The following is a 20,367-nucleotide window of genomic DNA, read 5'->3' as shown; positions in this document are numbered from 1 at the left end:
TAATATACAGAGGGATTTTGAGATCCAAGTCCACAGACCCCTGTAAGTAGCAACCTGTGGAAAGAGGATAAGGAAGATGTAAGACATGCCTTCATTGATTAGGGCATTGAGCATACTAGGAAGTGGTTTTGCAGCTGCATAAAACTTCAGTTAGGCTACATGTGGAATAGAATGAAACACTATAGGGTGCAAATGCTGTGATTGTGGTAAACCCTGAAATGCTGGAGGAACTCACCTAGTCTTCATCTCCAGGAGACATGCTTTGTGGATGTTTTGGGCCTGAGCCCCTTCAAGGATATATTAAAAAAAAAATCAGATCAGGCAGAAGCAGGATAAAATTTCAATTCAAATAATGGGGATGGAATCCTGACCCAACAAAGTGTTAATTGAATATAAGGGTCTACATGAGAATTTATCATGTCTATGCGAAAGGAGTTGGGGAAGAAGGGGTGGGGGTTAACGAAAGCCAGGGAAGTTAATAATGCCATCTGGTTGGAAGGTGCCCAGTCATATGAGGTGATGTTCCTCTAACTTCTGGGTGGTCTCAGACTGGCAGTGATGAGACCATGGACAGACGCGATGGCCAGTGAATAGGATGGAGAATTGAAATGGGTGGCCACTGGGAGATCCACACTATTGTGGTGGATAGAGCTGAGGTGCTGAACAAAGTGATCACCCAGTCTGTGTCCAATCTCTGATGTGGATGAGCCCACAGCAGGAGTACAGGGTGCAGGTGATGACCGCTGCAGATTCACAAGTGAAATGGTGCTTCATTTGGACCATTTGGGGCCCCAAATGATACTGAGGGAGGTGTGGGTCCAAAGGGGATGATTGATTGGGTTGGAGGAGTGTACAAGGGAGTCATAATTGCCCCATTACAGAAAAGAATTGCCAGGATACTGGCTTCCTGATACGTTGACCTGAGACTTAAATGAACCAGAGGAACAGGTCATGGCTGGGTATCGGGAATCTCAGACTTTGCCCTCCGTCTGAAAGGAGCATGATGGAGTACTTTCCTCCACTTGCCAGGACAGGTGTAGTGCCAATAAGCTGAAGGAGCTTGACAAAACAGGGGGGTGCATTTAGTGCAATACTTAACAGTACCAGTGACCTGGATTCAAATTAATTGTATGCTCTTCATGTTGGTGTGTGTTTCCTCTGGGTAGGTTAATTAAGGTATTTGGGTTCATGGGCAGAGGGGCCTATTACTGTGCGTATGTTTAAACTGCCTGCTTGATTTTTCACCCCAACAACTCTGCAACTAATTCCCTCAATTGCTGGTGCAGATTAGCTGCAGTGTTATATTTGCAAAAAAACACTGCAGATGGTTGCTCTGGTCAATACTACCTTCCAAACTCTTGACCTTGCTATCAAGAAGGCCAAGGGGAACCATTCTAATTTGGAAATGTGTCCTTCATTGTTACTGGGTCTAAATCACTGATTCTTAATCTATTTTCCCCACTCACATTCCACCTTGTGATCTTTTACTAACCACAGAGCACTTATGGCATAGGTTCTATGGTTAGTAAGGGACTTAAGGTAGTATGTGAGTAGAAATCCCTATCCAATAGTGCAATGGAAAAATCTTCACTGGAAGAACTGCAGTATCACATCATCTCATATCACTGGCTCACATCATCTCAAGGGTAATTAAGGATGGGAAGTAACAAAGCTGCAGTCAGTCTTTGGGAGTATTGTGGTAAGTCTCAGAAAACCTGTGCTTTCCATTCTGTGTAGGCATACAAGATTAGTCATAAACCGATTGCAGTTCTGGTAGATTCCAGGAAAATATGCAAATTTTCAAACCAGATAATGGCTAGAGGTAGAGAAACAATGCAGATGCTAGAATTTTGAGCAATGAGAAGATGGAGTTAATGTTGGAAAAACTGAGGTCAAATAGTGTACTTTATGTCACAAAAATAAAGATGCATAACCAGCACTGGACTTTAGCCCTTCATCAAGGTAAGCGCAAAGAAAATAATGTACTTAACCAATATTTTGGGCTTGAGCCCTTTCAAGGTATGAGATGTAGCCTCACCTGGACTTTGTACAGTTGCAGCATAATCTCTGCTCCCAAATTCAATCACGAGCAATGAAGGCCAACCTTCCATTTGCCACCTTGATAGCCTACTGCACCTGCAAATCAACCTTTTACATCACGAGATGGACCATATAATTCACAAAATTAACGTCTCAATCTATTTGGAAGTTTTGCACAAAGAAGCAACATATTAATAAAAAGGGTGACCACTTTAATGTCATGCACTACTTTGAGGGCTCAGAACCTTTCAATGAACCACCTTTTTTGTCAGAGATAATTCATGCTGTCATAGTAAATGGCAATGAATTATCTAGAAAACAGAAAATTTGCTCTTGACAGCATTGCACCATTTAACTTCATTTTGATGGAGCAATTGTCATATTATCCACTATGCAGGTTTGTTGAGCTGCAATAATACTTCCTCTCAGTTAGAGGCACTGTGGTCCTATTATTGACCAGAGCTGTAATTGCGATAGGCAACTTCACATCAAAAGCTTCCGTAGTGAAGTTATTTTCAGAAACAAATCGAATGGAATTCAGCTCATTAAAAAGGGTTTTAATATAATTCATCTCACACCTCCTAACCTTTGAGACATTGCATGCTCTGTAAACCCTCTTCAGACAGAAAGGAGCAACTGAGTAGTTTGCAAAGGTTTTATGAACATGAACTTCAGTGAAAGTGTCACACTTCTTGTTGCAGCATTTACTGCCCATCCTGAAGAATTTAAGAGGGGCCAGGAGATAGCTGCCAGAAACATTCTCATTCCTTTCATCCCACTCGTATCATTAATCTCAGCAGCTCTGCGAAAGTAACAGTGTCTGCAAATATTCTGTGCATTTTTTATTCAAACATGTAATGCCTTTTCAGGATTAAAAACAGTTTATTTTGCCCACAATTACTCCTATTTCCTGTAGGTACAGGTCAAAACAGGAAGGCAGTGGTTTTGTGTAGTTGTTTGTCAGATGCAGGAGAAATATGAAATGAAGTGTTTCCCACAAAGACTGAAAAGGGTTAAAATACTTCACAGCAGCAAAAAATAACACACTCTGATTTGCATAGAAAACAAGTCCAATTATTGAGGCCATACCACCTGCATCAGATCCCCCAATCAATTGTATTTTGTTGCATAAAACCAAGGTTAGTCACTGGTATTTTTAAATACATTAATTGTGAACATCAACATCCCTTAATTGGGACATTAAGGAATTGATGCAAATAATGGGAAAACACAACTTAAAGGTCATGCTGTGAGAAGATCCTGATGATTCAGTGATGAGGCCTCGCTTTGGTTAGTTGCCCTTTTCATGGGAGATTAGATGTGACTACGCTTCATTAGATATAAGGTGTTGGGACATTCAGGAAGGGACATCAAAGATATACAAGTGCAAGGGCCAGAGGAGCTCTGTGGTTAGTAAAGGAGTGCAAAGAAAAAGAATGCGAACCACTATTAGGCTTTCCTTAATATCAGAGGTTTGTAAATCATTGGTTTAATCAGTTCTTGAGACAAGCAAACTCACCAACTTGACTGAAGATTTTTTCCCCCTTGTCACTTAGTCACCCTGAGCAAAATTTACTAGTGGCTTAGTGCCTGCTTGCAACCAAGATGCACTATAAATGCAGCATAAGATTATGCCAATAACTATCCATGGGCACTCAGTGTCTATGGACTTTCTTTTGCTTCTCTTACCATAATAATATTGACTCCTTGTCTGCCTTAAAAGGGCAATTTTATATAATCTATGTTCTGTATAATGACAATGAGGGAATCTTGAAAATGGTGCTCCCAATCCGAATACAGCTAAAGTTTGCTTTTGGCTAATTACCTCATTTAATGGCAACCCCTTCCAAAATGTTCAGTCCACTTGCGACTAAGTGGTTTCTATGTTTATGCAGCCATTCTCAAATGGGGCAACAGTACATTTAAATAAAAGCCTTGTTTTCTTTTCACCTCATGTAACAAATAATTTTTTGCCTCTTAAGTAGACGGTAGTCGAGAAGTACGGAAGAAACCAAAACTTGACTGTTTCACAGGGAAAGGAGCCCATAAACTTTGAAGAGCGTGTTAGGGGGCACCCTGGCTGGGAAAAAAAAAGTTCCACTCAATAACCACAGCCCTCGTCAGGTATTTAACTGCTAATGGTATACTGCAACGAGAGTGTTGGTGAAGTACCCTTTGTCACTTAACAATTGAGGCAAATGGTCACTTTGATAACTTGATCTCTCACATGCATCAATGAACATTTTTTAAGTAGGACACAACGGCAAAATTGATTAAGATACAAGGTGGTAAGAAATAAAGTAAAATGCAAAAGTCTGCAGACACCATGATTGAAGTAAAAACAATGCTGAGTAACTCAACAGGTCAAACAATTTGCTTTATATAGCAAAGATAAAGGTGTACAATCAACATTTTGGGCTTGAGCCCTTCAAGGTAGGAATTTGAGATCAGGGTGAAAGATGGCAGTGAAGTGAATGAAGTTGACAACCTCACTGTGGATTCATGAGACAGCCCTGATGTAATGAAAGTTGAAGGGCCTTGCCTGTGATACCTTGGGTTCAAGCCCAAAACATCAGTTTGCTAAATAAAGGTCACTGACCTGCTGTGTTTCTCCAGAATTGTGTTTTTATGATAAGAAATAAAAGTAGGTAATTCAGCCCCACAATTAAAATGGGACAGCAGTGTGCTGTATTATTCTTTTACAATGGGATTAACTGATAAGATCACTGCAAATGATCAGTCCTGAGGGAGGATTTCAACCACATCATCGCAATTTATTTCCTTCCACACGTGTTGTCTGACCCGGGGGTGTTGTGTTCCTACAGCAGCTTGTTTTCTTGTCCTCAATGATTAGTGAGCTCAGATTGAAAAGCAGTTTAAACAAAAAATTCAAAATTGTAATCGTGAGTTGCAACCTCAAGGTTAAAAGCTGTTTCTTCCCCCACCCATTGTACATATAAAAAGCTTTGATTGTTTTAATCCTTGTATTGTTACTTTCCGGGTATTTAAAAAAATACAAATTACATTATAAATTAGAATTGGAAGAATGTGACTACTGGATTATCTCTTCACAATATTCATTAGAATTTCTACTTGCTTGGTCAGTGAATGTTAAATATACAGGAATGTCAAGTTACAACCAAATATCAGCAAAATAAGAGCTTCATTCCATTCTTCCAGTTTCTCAAGTTTCACTGTGTACACTTTCCACACCAATGTTTACAAGATGTCTTCCTTATCATTGGTTCCACTTCTCCACCATCTTTGTCAATAGAACTCTTAGCAGCTACTGTTGGGTTGTCCTGCACATTTGCCTCTGCTTCCCATCCTTCTGTCCAGAAGAAGGACATTGTTCTCCATCCCCTCATCGTGCACTGTGCCAATTTTCGTGTTCAATTTCTTCCAGAATCTCCACCACTTTCCACAAGATTCCACAAAACATCTCTTCAGCAAGCTGAAAGCACTTGCCCCTCCACAACTCCCTGGTTTATCTTTCAGCTTGTAAAGCCCCTCTCTAAGCACCTTCTCATGCGGTTGCAGCAGATACAATAACTGGCCCTTTACCTCCTTCCTGTCCACCATCCTGATACTCCAGCAATTCATTAGCATTATTTCCCCCAATTGAGTTTTCCACATTGTTCACTTCTGCAATGTAACCAAATGCAGATTGGGTAATTGCCTTGTAGAATATTTCTGATCAGATTGCAAAGGTGACCTTGAGCTGAGTTGCTGTGAATGCTCCATTTCCTTCCTACCTCTGCCTGGCCTTTTGCAACGTTCAAACAACACCCACAGCAATGGCAGCCCCTGTCCTGACTCTTACATGGTTCATAGGACTCAATGAATTCAATTTCAGATTACCAGCCTTTCCAGTTTGTATCAGAACTGGGCAGCTCCTATGAAGGATCAAACTGCTAATATTACCTTTATTTCCTCTGCTACAGATGCTGCCTGCCTGTAGAGTTTTTCCCAGCATTCTTTTATTTCAGATTTGTAGCAACTGTTTATTTTGTATCTTGTTTTACCTCCTTCAGAGGAACATCAGCTGCAAGTAACCAGACTTCACCCACTATTAATTACCACAGTCATTTAATCACAGCTGGTCTCACTCAGCCTTTCCTTCCTTAACAAAGAAACAAAAATTACAACTGTGAGGCCTGTGCCCTTTTATTCAAACATACATTATTCCTGATGAAGAGTTTATAAAATGTTAACCGTCTTGCTGAATTCCTCCAGCATTTGTATTCACCATCTGCAGTCTCTAATTTACCTAAAAATTGTGATGAATTTAGAACTAAAATATTGATTTTAACCCCCCCCCCCTCAAATGTGGTACCTGACCTGTTGAGTATTCCAGCTCTATTTTTAAAGATTTAAATTAGAATGAATATACATCATCACATTTAAAGTGGGAGCGGAAGCTTTCAGATCTACTACAGCTGAAGACAAGAACAATATCAAACTGACAGATACCTTTACAAGCAGCTGAACTGCATAACCCAGCTTTATACAAGCAGATCAAAGTTTTCAAAAACTTTGGTTAAATTTTCTTGTTGGGACTGGGTTGAGGGCAGACTGGAATTCGACTGCCACTCCTGCTAAAACCTTAGTGTTCTACAAATTTGTCACTGGTTACTAAATAGGAAACAGGGTCCAACTGAAAAAAAAATCCCCATTGAGTAACTTTGTAAAACCACTTTCCAAAGTATATTTTTGCTTTATTTTTAAATTCAAGTTCAATTTGTACACATTTCTGAGTGCAAAATAAATGTGCTACTTTCTCATTAGTCTTAACCTAAAGTAGTAAGACAAATATTAAAGAGATAAAGTTCGTGTAACTTTAAATGAAACGTCTTTATTTTTTTTGTTTTGCTTTAAAAGTCTCGCTTCATCGATCAACAATGAGCTGCAATTTGCTCTCCAGATCAGGAGGTGGCGGAAGCAACCGGCAGTGGACAAAATGTAAGCACTCCCAAAGCAAAAAAAAATCCAGCAAACATAAAGTACAATTCTACTTTATATTGGTCTTGTTCATAATAGTTAAAATTATACACGATTGCATCAGTCCGGAGATGCCACTTTCTGAAACTACTTTTGTTTAAAAATATTTTTTTTAATTATTTTACACGATACATTTAATACCCCTGTTGCTACAGTCAGAGTTTCCAATGTAGGTCGGAACAAGGGTGAAAAGTTCTGACTGGAGTCTCAAGTATCCTTACGAACCGGATCGCTGTTACTCTAAAGAAACGATGCCTCCTGATAGATTTATCCGATGAAAAGGTAACCCATGCACCACACTGTTAATGAATCAGGGCATTTCAAATCATTTGAAGATGATGGGTTGAATTCAGACGGAGTGATTACAGTTTTCATTAAAGTACCTTTGTCATAAATCAGATTGCAATTGTAAATTCAAAGCTCTTCAATCTTGGGAACGTCTTGATACGGATTTATCTTAATCCCAGTTGACTGGGAACAACAAAAAAAGGGCAGATATCTCTTGAAAGAGCAACGCAGGAGGCAGAGAGAGTCCCAACACTCTCCAAAAGGAGGAGTCGCGATCCTGTAACAGTGCAATTATTTCCGATGCTTGTAACCAGCGATCCGAATCATCCGTGAGTGAGCAGGCGGGCGGGCTCTCAGCAGCTTACAGTACTCGGCTGCTGTTTATTGACAAAGTCCGAAATGAAATCGAACTCGTTCTGTCCCAGCCACAGCTCGGGCAACTCCTGGATGCGATCCAGCCCGAGCTCCAAGACAAGAGATGTCAAAACGTCCTCGTCGATCAGATCGGTGTCCATAACGTTCAAGGAGAGGGACGGGGGCGCTGCGTGTTGGATCCCGGGCAACTGGCTCTGGTTGAGAGCGCTGCGGTACGGCTGGCTATTCGGTGCCATGCCGTTATTGATCCCCATCAGCGGATGAGAGTGATACTGGTTGTTCAGTTTCTGCAGATGGACCGTGGCCATCAACTGCTGGGGACTTAAGCTGTCCAGAAACTGCTGCTGCTGGGAGCTGTACATCACGTTAGCGGGCATTTGATGATGGTTCAACTGTCCGGTCATGTTACCCAGCCCGGGACGGGACCTCATACCCCCGCTGTTGTCCATACTCGCCCCGCCGTAGTGCAGAAGCGGAGTGCCCGGGTGATCTCGCCTCAAGCCAGCCTGTACGTGCTGAGGGGTTTGCAATCCATTAATACCCATGCGATAGTTTTGAAGCCCGTTTGTACCATCGGGAAATCGCCCGGGGTTCACGGACATCATGATGTGCTCTGCCATCTCTCGCTGCTGAGAATAAAAAAAACACACACACTCTTGTCAGCCCGCATCAAACCACTCTTGGTGCAATGCTCGAAATACATCACCCAACTTTTTGCTGCGATTCCCCACACCACCTTTTGGTCAAGATTTGGATTTAAAACAAATAATCCATTTCCTCCAACGAATCAAGTCGGGTCTAAGACCGGACTTGCAACAATCGCTGCCCTTCGCGTCCCCGGATGGTTCAAAAGTGCAACAGGAAAAAGAGCAAGCAATAATAAAATCTACCTTAGCCTGTTTTTTTTTAAAAAGACTTGCAAAGAGAAACCGTGTCCTGGAAACTGTGGGAGCCACAATCACCTACGAGAATTCGCCTCTGTGCTGGCACATTACAGTAATTGTCGAAAGGCTGCGATATCTTCCCAAAACGCGCCTCTTGTTAATGGGTCAGCTCCGGATTATATAGTACACAGGAACAGGGCAATGCGGGGAGGAGTTCTCCAACGCCAAACGTCTCGCTGCATGCAAAGCCATTGGCTGTTCCACCCATCATTCTGCCTCCTGTTTACCTTTTAGTTGTCCAATCCTTCGGAGTTCCGTGAATGCATGACATGAAACTCACTCCCCGCCCGCGGTCTTGCTGGGTGTGTGTGTGTGTGTGTGTGTGTGTTGCTTTCTTTTGCAGGAAACGCTGGATTCTTGCCCTATTTACACTCCGATTTGCCACGAAGGTGGCGGATGCAAGGATTGTAACTAGTGCAATAACCCGTCCCGGGCAAATTACTGGAATAATTCGGAGCGAGGAATTAATGCGCTGACTTCTATCAGTGTGGTTTACATCTGGATGTTTAAATAAAACAGGAGAAATGCAGCGCCTTTAAACTTGCACTCGCATTTTAAAACTAATTAGCATTGGACATCTTTATTCTTTTGACTAGAAGCGGTGTTCTTTAAAGGCCGCTACTCTAACTTTGCATAGTCTTTAGTAATTCCCACATTGCTCTGATGTTGACGAGTGATATTTCTTCCTCCTTTTTGGCTGCTCTATCTTATCCAATCACGGTATCAAAGCAAAACCAATGACCGTTTACGATATTTCTTCGCCCAATCTTATTTCACTGCATTAATAGATTGTCTTTTTGTTTCTATTCACTTCTCGCATGTTTCAGAACAGGGTTGAAACAGTGTTAAATGCATGCACACTGGAGTTGAAAGGGCGTATTATTGTTTATTTGGCTCAAGGTTGCAATTCCTATAGCTCTTGTTTTTAAAATGGACAACAATGTTATTCTTTGACTGTCAAAACTAAGGGGTAGCTAACACCCTGGAGTAAAATAGCACATGGCTGTCAGCCGGATACATTTATGGGAGCTTTAGAGTGTTTGAGCTTGATTTTTCTCATGGGGAAGCCAAGCAGCTTTTCAGCGTTGTCCCTTCTGCAGCCATGGTGGGATGAAACTTGTTACAAAGGAAGGGCTGTAACTTGAGGTTTGTAAAACGTTCGGCAAGTTGAGAGTTTCTGTTCCGGATATAAAGTTGGATAATCGCACCTACACCCCACTCTGAGGCAAAGCAGCATGGAAGACGGGGGAGGGGAGACTCTGGGGACCATGCGGAGAACTGCTTTTACTTTTGCCCTAACCCTTGGCTACACCCACGGGCACGAGCCGTTGCGACTGCATTGGTCTTCGTTGTGCAATAGTGCAGCTCAATGGTCATGTCAACACACTGGAAATTACAACTCTTGATAATTCGGCCGGACAGTGTATTTTGTAGGATGCACGTCTCCTGACTTTGCAAAAATCAGTATGTTGCAAACCTTCGTTTCCAGCGACAGGGGCTTTGCCTCTATCTAAGGTGTCGGTTACTTAAAGACCGATAACAATTCGGCCTATTATGGACATTCCAACCAAAAAATCTACATCGAGTTAATCCTATTCTAAATGCTCGTTCTTGTCTTAAATTTTCTTCCAGGTCGATTTGTTGGTAGCTCCAGTCCTTGGGACTGCCAACAAAGCAGCTCACACACTAAAGACTGGTCCTACCCTGCCACACTCTTTTCAACCCCCTCCCGTCAGCAAAAAGATTCACAAGGGCAAGATCACGTTTATTTCCCACCTTAATGAACGTTAACATTGTAAAATGAGTTAGTCATAGAGAGTCATATTATCATACAGCATAGGACAGGCCTTTTGGCCCAAGTTGGCATTCTGGTCTCAAGAGATTCAACATGGGTCAATTTGCCTGTATTTGGCCCATATTGTCATTGATTTGGACCACATGATCTCTTTCTATAACATTGCACTTCTGTACTCTGCCTTGCGTTTTGCTCTATGTGTTTGATGTCAGACCTGCTTGCAAAACATCCTCTATTACAGTATCCTGACACTTGACAATAAATTTGAACTTGAACTTGGGTTGCAGATTACTAGTTTCCATTGTAGTTCTGAGAAGGTTGAGATCTACTGGCACCTGTTGTCTACCACCATGGGTTAAATTCTTCCACCATTTTTGCTTGGCTCTACACGTCCCAGGTGCCCAGATGTTGCGCTTCCAAAATGTTCTGATTTCAAATTTCCAATATTTTACACAATACTGTAAATACTGCCAAGTCAAGCACAGTGATTGAGGTATACTTTGGGCTTAGACAATCTGTTAACTGTTCACTTGTGTTGTACTTGGTTTTGGAGGATAAGATTGGAACAGACCTGTTGGAGGTGTGCTGTGTTATGTGTCCAGTACATCAGAATTCATGAGGAAACACATCACCACCCTCAACTGAAAGTGAAAAGGGATAAAGAAGAGATCAGAAATGAGTGAGTCTCATTCCTTAGCCTGTACTACAGATTTCTATCTAGGGCAGTGGTCTCAACCTTTTTTTCCACTCACATGTCATTTAAGTAATCCCTTACTAACCACCTATCATCTCGTTCTGGATTGTGTTTTTGCTAGAAAGTCTGGAAGGTGATGCAATAGTCTTGGTTGAGGTTTATCTGAACAGTTGCACTCTGAGATCACAGTGAGAGAAACATCAGCTGCTGCGGGGTGATAATCAGCTCTGCGACTCAATTCATTGAGTACGAGGAACTGACCATGTCAGGACAGGGCATACTGATACAATGTAGAGTCTTGGATCATTCACTAATGAACATGCTGTACTAAAACTTGAATCATCTACCAGAAAAGTTTAAATCCCTGGCACTGTAGCACACCAAGGGTTTGGAATTTGTGTTAAAAACTCCTTAGACTGTTTTCTCAAGGAAAGTATGCAAAGGAAAACTGATGCCATGCTGATGTAATGTAAATGGAATGATATGACCTACTGAGAAGGGTGCCATGAATGCTCTGTATTATATATTGGCAAATTTTGTGTATTATGTAATATTTCTGAAATAAGAAGGTTGTTTGTATAGCTGACAACACCTGTATAAAGAGTGGAGTGAAATCAACTGCAGCCACTTCTCTTAATATTTCCCAGAAGTACATAAAATGGAGAATAATTCCGTGCAAATGCTGTCCTTCACTTCCCTCAGTCACAGACACAGTAGGGCTGATTGACAATGGAATTGTTGAATTATGCCCCCTCTGCCTTGGTAAAGCATTTGTTACTAAATGTCGCCCAAAACAAAATTCTCCCTCCTTGAGCCACATTGGCTTTTTGACTGACTGTAATCTAGTCTCTAGGAGGAGCTGCTTTCAATTTTTAAAATAGAATTGTTAAAGTACCCCTTCCTCAGTCATTGCTGCTACTCACTGGTTTTACAAAAAACCATCAAAAACCCCCATCAAAAACTTTTGTGAGCAAAACCTTTCCCAGGATATTTTTCAATTTATATTTTTTGTTGTAAAAAGATGATTCAATTCAAACACATTCAAAATTGATAATCATCTCACAGTAATCTATATTCGTGATTTTGTTCCATTGTATGGTACTAAATATTCTTTAGTAGATGCATATATTTGCCTTAAATTTACATAGAATATCTACAATCTACACATGGTGCTCTGCCCAATGATTACGTTAATAAAGGGCTTTGCAGGTTCAGGTATTTCACAATGAAACTCAAAAGTCTGCAGCCGCTGTGTTTCACACATCTGTCACATTTCTTTTGGATGATTCAAGAAGCTTGCAACTTCACTCAAATCTGATTCACAATCAAATGGACTTGGATCTTGACAGCATGAGATATAAGAAATCCCTGCTGATGTGAATGGCCAAAAGACACAGCTGATTGATCAGTGATACATTGTCTTCCAGCATTGATGAGATGCGAGACAAAGAAAGTGTCTAGTTTGCAAGTAACATTGATATGTTTATCCCTGTGTCATCAATCCTTTATTGTTCCTTTCTCTGGTTTCTTGGTGCCTGCGTTCTTTGTGGCTTGTTGCAGCTGGGCATTTAGCTCCTCTCGCATAGCTTTTCATCAATACTAAACAGGCATCTTATTTTAGTTAAGATTCTGTAAGTCATTTTGCTGAGTACTTTTTTTTATTTAAAACAAAAGGAAGACTTCCTTATAATAACTCACATCCTTAAATCACATCACTATTTTTTTGTTTATATATTGCTTATTTCAATATCTCATCATCAACTCTCCCCACCACGAGAATATCTAAATCAGTGGTTCTCAACCTTTTTTCCCCTAGGATGGAACACTGCCGTTGGAATAGAGCAGCATCAAGGATCCACATCACCTAGCATACTCTCTGTTCTTGCTGTTACCATTAGGAAGGAGGTCTAGGTGCCACAAGACTTGCACCAGGTTCAGGAACAGCTGCAAACGCTCCACCATCAGACTCCTCAACATGAAACTCAATCATGGACTCAGTTAAGGACTCTTATTGTGCACTTTATTGATTTCATTTTTCTCTCTGTATTGCACAGTTTGTTTGTTTACATTTTTCTATTTGTTTATATGTGTACATTGAGTTTTAATTTTAGGCTACCAATAAGTGGTAATGTTGTCTCACCTGCAGGAAAAAGAATCTCAAGGTTGTATGTGATGTCATGCATGTACTTTGATAATAAATCTGAATCTGTCAAAGTAAAGGTTTTGTCTGTGAATGACTTTTACATTTTGCTGGGGTGAGGTTGAAGGAGCCCAGCTGTTTGACATATTAGGCTTTCCATAGAAGGTCACGTCCATTTTGTTTGCTCCACAATAATAACAAGTTGGTGTACTACAGTACAAATCGCACTGAAGGCTGGGGTCAAACAAAGTTGCCTCATTGCCCCCAGACCTTTCACAACCTTTCTTCCATGGGAGTGGAGCTACTCGACTGAAACAATGGGAAGCTGGCCATTTACAGGAACTACATGGCAGAACAAGGTGGACAGAGGAATAGATTCAAGGTTTTGAATTTCAGCCCTGAGAAGAATCCTGCTCCATTCCAGGTCGTGAACTGTGGACAAAGCTGGAAGAGTCTTTGGTAAGGAATTGAATAGGACGATGGCGGCGCTGACAGAGCCGCTGTAGCGTATTCTTGAGGAGTGGGGGAGCGGAGATGCAGCGCTCCTGTGGGGCCCAGCTGCCCTGTTGACTGCCATCAGCTCCGTGGGCTTTGAATGGCCCAATGAGGGAACCGACAGGGGATTTTATTTGAAATCCTGTGACCGTGGGTCTGCGCCCAAGATGGCGGTGCCTATTAATTAGCAGCAGCTATGAGGGGTTGCAGTCTCCAAGGAAGTGGAGGACTGGATGGTAGAGGACGGGAAGATCGTCCACCATCTGAGAGGGAGCAGTGGAGAAGATGACCCATGCAGAAGGTGGCCATGGCAGTGGTCCAGTGAGGGTGCTCTGCAGCTGAGGGTCCAGTGCATGCAATGGGCTGCTGGCAACTTGAGGTGAGGAACCCATGGAAGCTGTGGGCTGCTGGAGACTGCTATGAGGAGACTCACGCTGGGTTGCAGACTGCTTGAGCCGGCTGGAGGGGCTCCAGATATTGGATCCTAGACGCAAGTAGGTGCTGAGGGCGCTGAAGGATTCCTGACCATGTCAGATGTTCAGATCTGGAGCACGGGATGCCAATGGTTTGGACGGACTCTGTGTACTGTGGGGGTACTGTGGAAGCGCTAGAGGCGAATCTACAGACACTCAGTGATTCTGGAGAGACTCTCTTTTGCCTCTCTCTCTGACTGACTGTAAGTCTGACTGTAAGAGGTGTTTAGGCAATTCCTTCTGGTGGTGAAATCTGTCTGTCTTGCAGTGGGCAAAAAGGAATTTCTTGTAATGTGACATTGGTTTTATTACTATGACAATAAGTTGAATCTTGAAGTTGTCCATAAAGCTTCCTTGAGGGAATGCACCATCCCCATCAACACATTCCTAACCGTGGGTGGCATAATTAGCATAGTGGTTAGCGACCAGGGTTTGAATCTGGGGAATCTGTATGTTCTCCCCGTGTTTGCATTGGTTTCCTCCCACTGTTCAAAAATGGTACAGGTGGTTGTAGGTCAGTTGGGTTTAATTGGGCAGCACAAGGTCATGGGCCTTTAAGGAAGGGCCTGTTATCGTGATCTACGTTTAATTTTTTTTAAAAATTAAAATAAATATTTAGTAATAAATAACATGCAAAGTAAGAGTCCTTAAATTAACTACTGTAGTCCAGGAAACGTTGCATCCAAAGTTTGCAGAGCAAGCTCCACAAACTGTAACACAATGTGTAGGTAATCTGTGTTTACAAGTACAAACTGAAGGATAAATATTGGCCAAAGCGCAACTTCTGAGATTTTCTGAAAAACCAAACAATAAGATCTGCATTCAGCCAAAGGATAGTTTAACATTTCGGTTAAAGGATGGTACCACTCCCACAATTTGGCACTTGAATGTGTCAGTTCAGCTTTTCATTCTCCAGTTACTGGAATGCAATTTGACCCCACAGTTTTTCTTATGCAGCGGTAAGAATGGTACCTCTTGAACCACAACTGGCACAGAGGATGCACTGAAATGGGCATTTCAATGAAAACTGATTGCATCCTCAGTTAAAGGCATGGTTAGTGCAATGCTGTTATAGTGCAAATGCCTTAGGTTCGAATCTGACGTTGTCTGTAAGGAATTTGTACATTTTCTCTGTGTCTGCATGGGTTTCCTCCAGGGCCTCTGATTTCATCCCACTGATCAAAAACATACTGGGGTTGTAGGTCAATTGGGTGTATTTGGGTGGCATGGGCTGGTGGGCCAAAAGGCCTGTTACCATGCTTTATGTCTAAATTTAAAATTGAATTAACATCTTCAAATACCACATTTTGCAGTGTATTCAACACTGCCCTGAAAGAGATTAGGTAAATTACCACTGACCTCAGGATTCTTTTTAAAATTACAACATGGAAAAAATTGATTCTGGCTATTTAAACCCATGCCACGCAATTACATGCACATCAAAGGATCCTATTCTGGTTGGCTACTGGTTACCAGTGATGTTCCACAGGGGTCAGCATTGGGGCCACTTCTTTTTAATGTTGTGTGTTAATGATATGGATTGCAGATAGTGAGGAAAAAACAGAGAGACTGCAGAGAGACTCAGGTGGGTTAGGAGAATGGACCGAGAGGTGGCAAATGAAATGAATGAATGTTGGAAGATGCACGACCATGCATTTTGGTAGAAGGAGTAAAAGGGCAGACTATTATTTGGATGGGTGGATAATTAAAATTTAGAGAAGTCCTCGTGCAGGATATCCTAAGGGTTAACCTCCAGGTTTAACTGGTGGTGAAGAAGCTAATTGCAAAGTTGGCATTTATATTTAGTGGATATGAATCCATTAGGATTCAGGAGCAGGTATGTGTTCTTGAGGATTTATAAGGCACTGGTGAGGCCTTACTTGGAGCTTGGGGTACAGTTTTGGGCTCCTTATTTAAGGAAGGATGTGCGGGCATTGGAGAGTGTTCAGAAAAGATTGACAAGAATGATTCATGGAATGAAGGGATTAGCATATGTGGAATGTTCGATGGCTCTTGGACTGTGCTCCTTTGAGTTCAGAAGAATGAGGGGGACCTAATAAAAGCATTTCGAATATTGAAAGGCCTAGACAGAGTAGTTGTAGCAAAGTTGCTTCCCATGGTAGAGTCAAGGACAAGTGGGCACAACTTCAGGATTGAAGGGCACCCATTTAAAAAGTGACTTTTCTCTCTGGAGTCTAGAATGCTGAGGGAGGTCCTTATAGAGGTTAATAAAATCATGAGGAACATAGTTAAGATAAATAGTCAGAGACCTTTTACTATGGTAGGAGAGTTTAAAACTGGAAGGCATAAATTTAGAATGAGAGGGAAAAGATTTAAAAGGAACCAAGATGGGGGGGTGGGGGGGAATGCTTTTCTCACACAGAGGGTAGTGGGTAAATAGAACTAACTGGTATAGGAAGTGGTAGAAGTGGGTATAATTACAATGTCTAACAGACCCCTACCGAGACAGGAAAATGGATTGGAGAGGTTTAGAGGAATGCAGGAAATGGGACTAGCTTGGTTAGACAACTTGGTCAGCATGGACAAGTTGGGCTGAAGGGCCTGTTTTTGTGCTGTAAAGCTCAATGACTCTGTGACAGAACATTTGCATTCTATTGCATTGCCTGAGGAGATACAGTGAATTACTTTGTGCGGTGCATTGAGATAGTGCAGCAAATAGAATCAATGGCAACATCTTGAAGAGAATTAGATACAAGAAACAAAACACATGGCGATGGGGAAAGGACAGAGGTGGAATGGGCTGAGATGAAGCACAAAAGACTGCAGACATTGAAAGGGCTGAATAGTCTCACGTTGATTCAATGACAGAAGTCTTGTAAATATCTGGGAATAAAATGTGTCTTTGTCACCCCTTTCCACCGAAGAATGCAGGAGGTATTTTAAAATTACACGCATATTTGTAAAATCATCCTGTTATGTTGTGGTCATTAACACAAGGTAGTAATAAGCTGTAAAATGTAGCATGGTGTAGCTGAGATGCCAATTAATTAACTCTAAACACAGTGTATGCTTTGTCTTGTTATTATAATATTCTTCTAATATGGACCTTATCAGACAAGGACAGAGGACAGACCCAGTCCTATCGCTGTTCTATCCTGTGCGTACTAGAATGGAATTTGCCATGGTTTATTCGAATGGAGTGATTACTTCACATAGATAAATTGCTGGCAAAACCCACACTGATTTAAAAGGAACAATGGAAAACTCCAATGTCAGCTTTTAGAGGCTTAACTGTTAATGTTGTTTTTAAAATTGGAAAACTTCCATTTACATGGCACCTTTCACAACCTCAGGATGCTCCGATGTGTTTTATAACCAGTGAAATATTGGCTGGAGTGTTGTCCCTGCTGTGGTGTAGAAGATAAGGAGGAATTTTCTTCCTGTCCCTCGATTCCCTTCCTGTTTCTCCCCAACATACAATGAGTCACCACCAGGACTTCTTTGACATTGCCAAATGTCATCATTTTTCAATATTGTCTCACTGTGGCATCAAATCATAAACATCTGAAAAGGATTTCAATGTAATGCTCGATTCCTGATGCAAGTCAGCTCCATATGCCACATTGAACCCAAAAATCTCAAATGGAAGCCTTTAAGGTGCCTTCATAAATCTTGGTGTCTCGAGTGTGCTAAATATTTCTTTTCCTCTCAAAAGTCCAACACTTTGGAAAACCAAAGTCCTTCCAAGTCATGAAGTGAATCCGTTTTTCTTCTGCTTGAAGCTTTTCTAATATACTTTCTCTTTTAAAGGAATCTCCTTGGCTTCTTGCTGTTGTGGAGATTGATAAGTTCTTGATTAACCAGGGCATCAAAGTTTCTGGGGAGAAGCCCGTCCATTGGGGCTGAGTGGGAAAATGGATCAGCTCCTGATTAAATGGTGGGGCAGATTCAATGGCTGAATAGCTTATTTCTGCTCCTAGGCCTTATGGTCTTATTGATGTCATGATCAGTACTCTTCCAAGTTCCAAAAATGAATTTGACTATCCTTTTACACCTCTCTCCATCTCTACCCTGTAGAAATTCAGGATCCTAATTTTTATTTTCTGTGTTCTCAATGTATTTTAAAAAAGAAGAAACAAAAGTGGGAGCACGTCAGACAACCCCTGGAAGCTGCAGTCATTCAATAAATTCTCAGCTGAACCTCAAAGTTCAAAGTTTAGATTTATTGTCAGAATACATAGATGACATCACATATAACCCTGAGATCTCTTTTCCTGCAGGCCAGGCAAATTTCTACTTTTTGGTCATACAAAAAAGGAAAAGATATGTATACAAAAGGGAGAAATGAAAACAAGTAAGAAGCGCAAATAAACTGTGCAATTCAGAAGTTGAATATTCAATAACAAAGTAAGAATCCTTAAATGAGTCCCTGATTGCATTTGTTGTTGAGGGAGTCTGAAGGAGGAGGGGTAGCAGCTGTTCCTGAACCTGGTGGTGTGAGTCTTGTGACATCCATACCTCTTTCCTGATGGCAGCAGCGAGAAAAAAGCAGTGAGAGGCTCAGTGACTGAGGGACTCACCCAGGCTATGAACTGCTGGACACTGGCTCCTGGGAGCCAGGGCTGCCGAATAGTCTTGGCACTGGAGGCTTCCTGATCGTATGAGAGTTTTGGATCTGGAGCTCAGGTTGCCGATGGATCGAACAGGAGTCTGTGTGGCTGCAGAGACTGCGGGAGCACTGGAGGTAAATCCACTCAGTGACTCTGAAGGGACTCTTTGCTTCTCTTTCTCTCATACTCTAAGGCAGGGGTGTCAAACTCAAATTCACAGAGGGCCAAAATTAAAAACTTGGACTAAGTCGTGGGCCAAACTAAATATTTATTGAAAATTTTCAACAACATCTGCATGTTTTCTCTTCTTTCAACATATGCAATGTTAAACTTTTTCTTATTAAAATAAATGTTTAATAATAGTTTTGGTTAAACTCTTTCCAGAAGAAGCATTAACAAATGAGAAATGAAATATAAAATAAAGTTTGCTATAAAACCAGACTTCTTTTCATCTCCTCCACCTTCTGGAGCTTTTGCTTCTCGTTCAGATCCTTATACCTGTCCTGGTGTTTCGTTTCATAGTGTCGTCGTATGTTATATTCTTTAACTACAGACACGCTGGCTCCACACACAAGACAAACAGGTTTGTCTTTTAAAATGATGAACATATAGTCTGCCTCCCACCTGTCTTGAAAGGTCCTGTTTTCTGTCTTTCATTTGGCCATTTTCCGTAAGGGGTTTATTACATGTGAGTTGGGCGACAGGTCGCAGATGCCAATGAAAGTAAAGAGAGGAGGTGGGAGCGATTAGCGGGCTGACGGGCCAGCGCCAACGCATTTGCAAAGCATTCTGGGATTTGTAGTATTAGCTGTGCATGCGCTATACTGGCGCGGCGGCCAGCGGGCCAGCTCTAAATCATATTTGATATGATCTTGGGGGGGCAAATATAATTATATCACAGGCCAAATTTGGCCCGCAGGCCTGAGTTTGACATGTGTCTTCTAAGGGGTGCTGGGCAATGCTGGTAATAACGCTTTGTCTGCTTTACAGCAGACAAATGTTAAACTATATCATGTATGGTACATTTTTAATGTATTATTATTATGTGACAATAAAAGGAACCTTGAACCAAAAGAGCCCAGATCACATAGCAAGTCAAGGCAATAAACATATTAGCCATTCTGTCCAGGATTCGATTGTGCTTTGGGTAATCTTTGAAGAGTTACTTTCATTTCCTCTGGGAGTGAAAATCGGGTTGTTTCCCAACGTTTGATCATTACCATGAAGGCGTGAAGTGTTGGGCAGATGCGATGATTTCCATAAGCACAGTATTGAGCAACATATTGGAAAACACTTCTGGGAAAGTAAGAGCAGAGAGAAAAATATATTGAAAAGATAAAAATCTCAGCATTGAGTTCCTCATTGTCAGTTACTAATGATCGTTGATTCTTTAATAATAGAGGAATGTCCCAGACAGCAGAAGTAATCTATTCTCAAAAGGCATGTGTAGACTGATCGCAACATTTCAAAGCTACTGGAATTGACTCCAAAAGCCTGACTGTAATTTATGTATCGCTTTTCATAATGTGTTATTTTTGGCTGCAGCAAGTA

The 20,367-nt window shown here is 41.5% G+C and overlaps 1 protein-coding gene across 2 annotated transcripts; it reads right to left on the bottom strand.

The window, feature by feature from the left end:
- Positions 1–6,875: 6,875 nt before the first annotated feature.
- On the bottom strand, positions 6,876–8,766 carry cited4b (Cbp/p300-interacting transactivator, with Glu/Asp-rich carboxy-terminal domain, 4b). 2 transcript variants are annotated; one of them, XM_069895165.1, is made up of 2 exons: positions 8,595–8,766; positions 6,876–8,333 (listed from the first exon to the last, which is right to left on the bottom strand). In XM_069895165.1, the coding sequence occupies exon 2, from the start codon at positions 8,322–8,324 to the stop codon at positions 7,683–7,685; it is 642 nt and encodes a 213-aa protein (XP_069751266.1). In that variant the 5' UTR covers positions 8,325–8,333; positions 8,595–8,766; the 3' UTR covers positions 6,876–7,682. The 2 variants fall into 2 exon arrangements, with proteins under 2 accessions (XP_069751266.1, XP_069751267.1); XM_069895166.1 differs by having other exon boundaries at positions 6,876–8,330.
- Positions 8,767–20,367: the final 11,601 nt, after the last annotated feature.

This window comes from Narcine bancroftii, chromosome 8, assembly GCF_036971445.1.
Source record: "Narcine bancroftii isolate sNarBan1 chromosome 8, sNarBan1.hap1, whole genome shotgun sequence".
NCBI classification, from domain to species: Eukaryota; Metazoa; Chordata; class Chondrichthyes; order Torpediniformes; family Narcinidae; genus Narcine; species Narcine bancroftii.
Note: the sequence above shows the minus strand (reverse complement) of the source record. Positions and strands in the feature narration are given on the sequence as shown.

Bases quoted from the DNA above. Each gene is read 5' to 3' on its own strand.
- cited4b (XM_069895165.1), bottom strand. From the start codon at position 8,324: ATGGCAGAGCACATCATGATGTCCGTGAACCCCGGGCGATTTCCCGAT.